Below are 9,608 nucleotides of genomic sequence, written 5' to 3'. Positions count from 1 at the left end.
ATTATCCGAGCTTCCCATTACTATGAAGTACAGACCTGCTACAGTGCGATGTGTGTCACACTTCAGCCCAAAATAACCGCGAGTTTGGTTACATGTCGTTTTTGGGCTAAATGCATTGTGAGATGTATGAGATTCCATCATGTAAGCAAAGTCAACAGCGTTTTCATGTTCATGTTTTTGCTTTCATTTCTTTGACATGTTCAGTATCCCTCATAGTCAAACCTGATTCAATGAGATGTTAATGTCAGATCTTCTTCACAATGATACAAGTGTCTTTTAATGTCATGGTCTATAAGTAGCCATGATTTAGCTCTAGATTGGACGGGCTCTGTGTAGTCTGCTTTTAGCCCACCTGATGAAATCGAGACAATATGTGGCCTCTTTTAACGGCCTGGCTATTACAATTCCCACCCGCTAGATTGACTGAGTGAGACATGGGGAAGTCGTGGCCTAATGGTTAGAGAGTCGGACTCCCAATCGAAAGGTTGTGAGTTCGAGTCCCGGGCCGGCAGGAATTGTGGGTGGGGGGAGTGCATGTACAGTTCTCTCTCCACCTTCAATACCACGACTTAGGTGCCCTTGAGCAAGGCATCGAACCCCCAACTGCTCCCCGGGCGCCGCAGCATAAATGGCTGCCCACTGCTCCGGGTGTGTGCTCACAGTGTGTGTGTGTGTGTTCACTGCTCTGTGTGTGTGCATTTCGGATGGGTTAAATGCAGAGCACAAATTCTGAGTATGGGTCACCATACTTGGCTGAATGTCACTTCACATGACTCCTGGCAGCGCGAGACATGAGAGACATGAGAGGTTTGCCTTGTCCAAACACCCAGGATGCTTCTCGATATCGCTCCACGTTTCGTCATCAGTGGAAACTAGATTTGAACATGCAGCACAAGCAGAAGGAGAAGTCCTCAGGTCCAACACTGCTGTTGTGTCTTCAGTCTTCAAAGGTTCAAAGGCTCATGGAAGTTCTCTGAAAGCTCATCTTTTTCTTTCCACATGAGGGCAGTATAAACCAGAAGCTGTGGAAGGCATACATTAGTTTACACTTCACAACACGCATACAAAATACTTAAATTATATATATCTAGAGAAAACATTTGTTAAAACCTTTTTTTTTCCTTCATGCTACTTATTTTTTCAAGTCCAAAGAAGTGTAATATCTCTATTAATTCTAAACATATCCATTTGTGCTGTTGTGTTTTTTATATCACCACATTTTGTTGTGAACTTTAACTGAGAGCGAGGAAAAGAACTGGCCCACACACATCTGTAGGTTAGCAAATATATTTTAATATAGAATTTAATATTTATGTATTCATTTAAGCACAATGACAAAACGGCATCGTTTCGGTTCAGCCTAATTTACTCCGAGAGAGAAGCCACATTTCTAGATATAGTTCACAAACAGATTTCCATACTGAGTGTCCATCACTGTGTTTGCTGTAACGTAAGACAAAAGATAGAAAGCAAACAGAATTACTGAAGAAATGCTAACAGCACTCCGCTCATGGAGGTTTAATGTCAGAAGAGAAAAATTAGACATCAGTCCAATCAGCGAGAACATCAGCAAAGCGGTTTCAAGCTAAAGTGTCTTATGAAGCGACTTTGAAAAGAAATAAAAAGAGCATCACATCAATAAATAAATATGCAATGACCAAAACATGCCAAAACAAAGAAGTCCTTCAGCAAGAGTCTAAGACCAACCAGAGTTATCACAATATCTGTTTCCATGTCAAGCAGCTCTATGATCCACTTCAGTTCACACAGCACTGCAGAACAGCCTCCAGAGCCACAGAAACTCAGATACAGGCTGTTTCTGGACAAACACAGATCACGCTGGCACTCTGTCATGACACGAGAGCATTAGTCCTCAGTGTAAACATTAGCAGAAAAGCTCTAACAGCTCTCATGTGCACAATCATTTCACATGTGTTTATATTTTAGATTCGTTTTTCTTGCTACAAATGTGCATTATATTATCCATCTATGATATGTCTCTCTATTCACCTTTCCATATGCCTTTCCATTTCTACAGTAGCATAAACTCGTCTAACATGTCTATAATCAGTTCTTCAGCTCAAACCTCTACAAGGTCTATGTTTCCACCTCAACGATGTAGGAATGTGAAGTCAAGAAACAGAGAAATAAAGTCACAATGTCTCTATGTTAAAACCAATAACACTTGATGAAGCGTGGGAATCTCACGAAAACACTCAAGAAATATATCTGGGCCAAAAATATATATTATTATTATTATTATTCACTGAAATTTAGAAAATAAGTCAAGGCAGGTTTTCATTGATTAAGGGAACTCTCCATTTGAACATTTAGCAAACATTATGGAACATTACTTTCAAATATTGTCTTAACGTTTTTAAACAAGTAGGGGAAAAAAAAACTGTGTGGGTGAGAGTGTTATTTATTTATTTTGGTGAACATCAAAGGGATAGTTCACCCCAAAATTTGAAGAATATTGTTAATCGAATAGTTGATGGCAACAAATGACCTCCCTTGTATTTAGTTTTTCCATACTGTCAAAGTCAGTGGCTACCGTCAACTTTTTGGTTATCAATATTCTTCAAAATATCCAAAATATTCAAAAAAAACTCATCCTCGAGTTGTTCCACACCTGTATGAGTGAATGATGACAGAATTGTCATATTTGGCTGAACTTCCCCTTTAGAAGAACGCCTCTGTTCATAACTTCATAACATAACATAACATCAGAGATCGTTCCTTATTAGCTAGGAATAAATATTATAGTCCAAAAAAAATATCCTGTTGTTCATACAAAATAATACTTACATTTTTGGGGGGTTAAATGGCTTCTAAGGTCTTCGTGAGATTCACCCTGCAGAAGTTATCTGATCATATTTACTTTCATAATTCCTGTGATCAAAGTACACACTAAAGCCCTACAATCCACTTTCTTAAACTACACCATTTTTGATCATCTCAGTCATCATCGACCGACGATGAGTGTTTCAAACTGATCACACGTTTCTCAGTCTCACACTCTGATGGAGAACTTCAAACGTGTGTTAAATGAAAGATGCTTAAAGGTTTTCTTGCATTTACAGCCAGTGGCCTCTCATACGAACGGTTCACAACATGACAAAGGCATGGTTACACTCATTTTATGCCGAGAAGCATTACTAATAAAGAGAACAAGCATTTGGAACAACACTACAATACAAAAGAAAGATATGATGAAAAAACACAAACATTATGATGTAAAGTTATCAAAACAGAAGAGTATAGAAAAGGATCTTGATCCCTCTGATAAACCCAACAGAACAGATCTGAGCTGATGAATGAACACCTCCCGCTTGACCAGTTAGTACACAAACCTCAGTACACCAGAACAAGATACAGATGCATTAAATAAATTAATAATAATAAAACACTTTCATAAATCCACAACATATTTGTATGTACAACTTAAGAACCAAACATTAGTCAGAACTAAAAAAGGAAAGAATATTATATTGCGCAAAAGAAAATGAAGCCATTTTTTTTTTTTTTTTTAGGTTTTTGCATTTTAATGTTTATGACGAAAGCAAATGTCAATATCAAAAACTGTGTGGTTCAAAAACATAAGCTTCATTTTCTTTATGCATTTTTTTTTTATGTATATTCAGAAGTGGACAGGTTTAAACAAGATTTATATCTGTGGTCATTTTTTAGTTAGTTTCAGTAGAACTGACGCAGGATAAAACACCTCGAGTCGTGTTTCTGTTACGCCAATAGCGACAAATCTTCAGCATTACGAAGCTTTTGCAGCATAATCAAGGCTGATATGTTTTAATACTCTGACATCCAATTTGACAATCAAAAGGCATGATTATGCATCTATGGCTTCAGCAGTTTCACTTGGCCAATCTTGCATGTAGTGGTTATTAACGACGTCGCAAAGAGGAGACGCTTGTGCACCCTGCCCAATAATCTCTGCATAGAGGAAAAGAAGTGGCGTTAAACTAAAGAAAGACACTGTGAGGAAAATAAACCATATTCCATTAATCTGCTGGAACTGGAATTCATCCGAATACGCCTCTATTGTTCGAAAAAGAAGAAACATGGAAAAGCACAAGCAATAATAATATGGCTTTTCCGATGTTCTCCAGTGGAGGCGGCGTGTTTTAGAAATTCACCTGGTAAACTGATCTCGAGCACAAAGCACAGTGCTGAACAGAGGCCCTTGATCGAGACGAATCTGCCGATCACAGACGTGCACACAACACGAAATCGACAGGACCACATCTAATCGAGTGTGCGATGGATGACGTGAGCACATCTGAAGCCCTTGGTTGCTGGTCTGGGGACGTTTGGTTGGTAGATCACAGAGAATTCAGTCAGGACTGAGGATGCAAACAAACTCAACCAACTGTAATCATTAAACTAATGGAGAAACAAAGCTTTTCAAAAGCGATCACGGTGTGTCTGACGAGCGTTTGGCCGTGTGTACGGAGAGACACTAGACAGGGAACATCACCACAGTCACAACGTCACACGCCGCAAAATCACAAGATGACATCTGTGCACAATCAGAAACAACATCAATACAGCAACGGCAACAACATAAAAACTACAATAAATAGAGTAATGTACAATCAGTTTTTCGAAGGGATCGTTTGTGACGTGGGATTTTGCGCGCTGATCTTCTCTCACATTCTGTCATTTACTCATCCTCACTTTTGTTTTAGTATCTATTGGACCGAAAAACTTTTGCATACAATGAAAGAGGAATAAGAGACCGAGAAAAATCATGAATTTCTAGTCTTGACGTCAAACGATAGTGTTGTGTCAGAAAGACCAAAATACACAAAAAATAAATAAACTCAGATATATTTCAAATTAACACACATTTAAATATGAATAAGCGGCACGATGCCAGATTTGACGTTAATGATACTAAATGCTTTAGGTTCTTGTCTGCCGACCGAATGCGATGCACCATGTTAAAATACGCAGAAGTGCAAATGAGATTCGTATCACAGTTTGTTTCTGCTACCGTATAAATATTTTTTAAAAAGTAATTCCAACTTTTTATCTCACAATTTTTTTTTTGGAAAGTTTATAGGTCATTGAAAGTTTATAGCTCACAATTGCAAGTTAATAACTTGGAAATTTGACTTTAACATTTAAACTAAAATTAAACACTTCAAGTTTGGCCTTTTCCTCAGAATCGCAAGTTTTTATATCGCAAGTTATAAAAATGTCACTGAGGTTACAATTCAGTTTTATTTAGTTTTTCAGCCACACAATATTAATAACTTTTTGTCATGTTGATATTTACGGTTTATTAATGCTACTTTTTATCTCACAATTCTAACTTTTCTTCTCAGAATTGCGAATGTGCAATATATATTAAAATTATCACTTTTTTATTTATTTTTTTAAGTCAGAATTATATAATAAAAACCCAGATTTCAGTAATTTTAGATACAGAGTCACAATTACCTGTATCTATATATTTAATATTTTACTTAATAGCAGAAACAAGCATCTATAGATCTGAGTGTGTGTGTGTGTGTGTGTGTGTGTGTGTGTGTGTGTGTGTTTGTGTGTGTGTGTATATATATATATATATACACACACACTCACACACACACACACACACACACGCGTATAGTCCTCATTGACTTTTATTGTATGGAAAAGATCATTCAGGACTTTCTACTATGCAGGGTAAGTAAAATAAATCAGAACTGTCATTTTGTTCAGGACCAGTCACTATCCAGTTTTTCTAAATATCCCAGGCTTTCAGAAATATGTAGTTCCAGATTGAGTGTAAGATTTGCGGGCCTCATGCGTGGGCAGAAGTACAGACGCATAAAACACGCATGGCATGTCCTCGATAACCGCTTCGGCTTCATCGCAGGAAAACAACAGTCTGCAGGAGCTGAGCCATGACACAGTGATCGAGCGCATTTAGAGTCGTGTTTAAACAGTCTTTCAGCAGATGGTGCGAGGAAAAGGTGAAGGAATATCACAATCATAATCATGATATCAATATTTGTAAACACAGCAAATCTTAATATACTGTGTTAAGATGAAAAATAGATAAAAATAGATGGAAACTGTTAAACGATGTGATGTAGGATACATGATGTTATCCATACAGACTTTTGGCCATATATTGAGTGCTGCAGTTTATGGATAATTGTTTACCATCCCATTAATACATTTTTTTATTAACCACATATGTGACATAAATAGTTGCAGCTGTTTCTTACGGTCTATCAGTATATAAATGATCAACAGGAAATCTATGTGATATCATCCTAATGTTTCACATAACGCATACTGAGGCATCTGAATAAATAAATCACAGTAGAAGTAGTCAAATTAAGCAATTTAAAGTTTTAACAAAAATATAAGCCTTCTATCTCCTGATGCAAATACTGGAGACGGAGCTAAAACTTTACCAAACACATTGATTTTTATTTTATTTATTTTGTGTTCTAGCATGTTCTGATTGTGTTTTTATGCCTGTTATAGATTTAATAATAGAAGATAGACGTCTAACTTTGTCTGCCATTAATTTTAACAAACTTAATTTATGCTGATATATAAGACTGCTGTCATTTGATAAGAAACGGTGATTATTCTATAACTGATCCTTTAATAAACTATATTTCGTAGAAGTATGACATACAGACATATTAAAAGCAATATTAATTCTCTACTAGGTAACTGCATACCCTGCAATAATGCATTTCATTTCTAAAGAAGGCAAATATTGGCTTTCTAAGTGGCAATCACACAAATTCAGAGACGGATTCTCTGTAACACTTTTAAATGTTGATGTGAGTCGTGTTTTAAAGGGAATGTACCGACCTGGAGTCTACCCACGATACTAACCAGGAATAAATGTGTCTAAAGGAACAGCGATCAGTGGCTAAACTGGTTTCTCCACATTAAGACATGAACAGCGTTGGTCTGACCGACGTGACGATCGCACTCAACGCTGTTGAGGGTGTGAATGAACTCTCTCTCACACATACACTATTCCACACAAGCGTCAGCGAACACAGAATGATCGTTTTTCATTCCCACACACAACCTGACCTATGACCTGTTCACTTCTGCAAGACTTTTGGTCCATTTCTTTGTCTTTCGTTCAGTTCATCTGTGCCTCCGTGGCGTGGGCGTGGCTGGAAAGCATCTTGGCGATCTGATTGGCTGCTTGGCTTCTATTCGGTGGAGTGGGCGGGGCAGTGGGCGTGGTTTGGTGACGATGATGGGCAAGATGAAGTGCCAGGGAGTAGGAGCAGTATGACCTCATGCTTTTTTGGGAGGAGGGGCCAGTTTGATGATCTCATCTTCTGATGGTTGGCGAATTATATCTAGGAATGATATAGAGGAGAAACGCTCTGTTACAGACCAAGAGTAAGTAGAGGACACAGAGTGTGTTGAAGAGGAGCGTGGAGTACCCTTGTATTTCTTAGCCGAGGGGATGCGTGTGAGTTTGGTGTCGATCTCGTCGTCTTCGGAGATCTTCAGCACGGTCGTGCGGTACTCGATGACTCTGGTCAAGAGGTCCGGCCGCCGCGAGATCTCAAAGATGTGCTCTATGTAGGACAGGTTATCTGTGCAAGACAAACACAGAGACGTCTTATCAAACTATCAGCACATGTCTGTGCAGTAAGCATGCCGCTCCAAACACACATTAAAACTTGTTTCCTTTTCTTGGATTATAAAATGTTTCACAATATTCAAACGTGGTGCCTCCCTTGTGAAACAGAAGTGTGCTTAATTGTATTCAATGTGAACATAAAATCTAACGGTATTCTAACGGTAACTATTTATTTTAAGGTTTCCTTGTAACACACATTTAATGTACTATTATAATAACAATTCATTATGCATAATTACATGCAAGTAACCCTAAGCCAAACCCTAAACACATACTATGTACATGTATTTAATTAATATTACTCCATATTTAAATCTATAATTGCACTGTAACATGGACACATTAAAATAAAGTAAACAAGCTTACTTGCAGACAATATAATATGAGTCAAATAAAAGCCCATTTAAGTGACTTTAATAGAGACACTTTCAAGACTGTTTGTAAACACACTTAAGTAGACTTTTAAAATGACCTTTGCAATTAAGGTAAATTAAGTTGTACTTTAAAGTACATCTTAAATTACTGTTTTAAGTAGTTTGTTTGTAGTGTGTTACCCAATATTACATTTAAATTTGATAGATTTTAATTGCTTAATCTGTACTAAACTGCAACTTCATCTTTACATATATATATATATATATATATATATATATATATATATATATATATATATATATATATATTTAAATACATGCCGATACAAGTTTCAACTGAAATTAAATCAAAGAATATTTTAGTTCATCATAAATGCATTTAACAGTACTTTAACCATATTTCAAAGACAAAAAAAAAAAAAAATGCAATTATGATACGACATTTACTTATGTATGCAAATCTATATGGGTCAAAAACACTCCAAAGTTAATTGCATTTAATGTAATTCAAACTTTTTTATTTTTGTATTTAATTTTAATCATATACTATTTTTTATTTACAATTAGAGCAGAAATAAAATATTATATCAAGTTCACACTTAAGTGTATTCTTTAAAAGTATATTATATCCACAATGTGTACTATTTTTAATAGTTTGCTAAAGTTCACAAAGGCGGCTGTGTCAAACATCATCTGTTCATGTTTTCTTATGATCAATCGCAGGATGCTTTAGTACTATGAAAATAAAAACAAATGATATTTGAGAGGAATATTATGAGTGTAATCTCTGCTTGACTCATCCACACTGTCTGAGGGAGAGTAAATGCAAAGTTCACTATACTGACTGAGACTGGAGAGGCCGGCGTCTTCCTCACCTTGTGCCAGTTTGTCATTCTTCTCCAGGTAACTGAACCAGTCTTTGGAGCAGGTGATGGCGTTGCTCTGGTCTTCGGGGATGTCGTCTTTACAGGCCGACTTCAGCTGCTCCAGGTCTTCATTAGTGATGTTCTCAGACAGATCACTCAACAGCGAGCTGTATTCAGACATCCTCTGGGAAAGACAGACAGAAGGAACGGATCAGCGCACGAGTTCATGAAGGGACATTTATGATGACGGAATAAAGAAAAGCTAAATAATAACAATGGAACACAATCCGTCGGTACGGTCTGTGAAGAAAAATGTCCTTTTGAAACAACACGTTTGAAAATACAACTTCCAAGAATTTGATTCATTAATTAGATTTCCAAAAAAGCCTTGTTTCCCAGTGCAAATGTTACTTGAGAGGCAAAATGACACAGGTTTTGGAAGTCTTGTTATATAAGAAAAGGGTCAAAATAAAGTGTTTATGATTAAAACAAGAACAATTCAAAGGGAAACAGGTTTTGCAGTGCACTTTATGAAATGAAGACACTCTCATCTGATGTAAGAACATCTTAGGCCTTCATTTGTGGAAGTGCAATTTAAGCCTTTTTAAGAGCTGCAGAAACCATGTGACCTCGTATGTTTCTAAACATGAATGATGGGATATATTCAACCTCAAATATCGCTTCGAAGCCCTGTAAGTGTGTATTTAGTGTTTATGAAGGCCACTG

General features: G+C 36.9%; 1 protein-coding gene across 1 annotated transcript in view; it reads right to left on the bottom strand.

The window, feature by feature from the left end:
- Nucleotides 1-6,608: 6,608 nt before the first annotated feature.
- The window catches only part of LOC132127559 (astrocytic phosphoprotein PEA-15-like), a 30,159-nt gene continuing 27,159 nt past the window's right edge, over nt 6,609-9,608 (bottom strand). The window contains exons 2-4 of the mRNA XM_059539478.1: nt 8,892-9,066; nt 7,440-7,595; nt 6,609-7,352 (exon numbers count right to left, since the gene is read on the bottom strand). Coding sequence (XP_059395461.1) covers nt 7,288-7,352; nt 7,440-7,595; nt 8,892-9,063 — 393 coding nt within the window. The 5' untranslated portion in view covers nt 9,064-9,066 and the 3' untranslated portion in view covers nt 6,609-7,287. The remainder of the gene's footprint in view (nt 7,353-7,439; nt 7,596-8,891; nt 9,067-9,608) is intronic.

The sequence above is a fragment of the Carassius carassius genome, chromosome 3, assembly GCF_963082965.1.
Source record: "Carassius carassius chromosome 3, fCarCar2.1, whole genome shotgun sequence".
Lineage (NCBI taxonomy): Eukaryota > Metazoa > Chordata > Actinopteri > Cypriniformes > Cyprinidae > Carassius > Carassius carassius.
The sequence above is the reverse complement of the archived record's forward strand: the minus strand, read 5'-3'. Positions and strand labels throughout refer to the sequence as shown.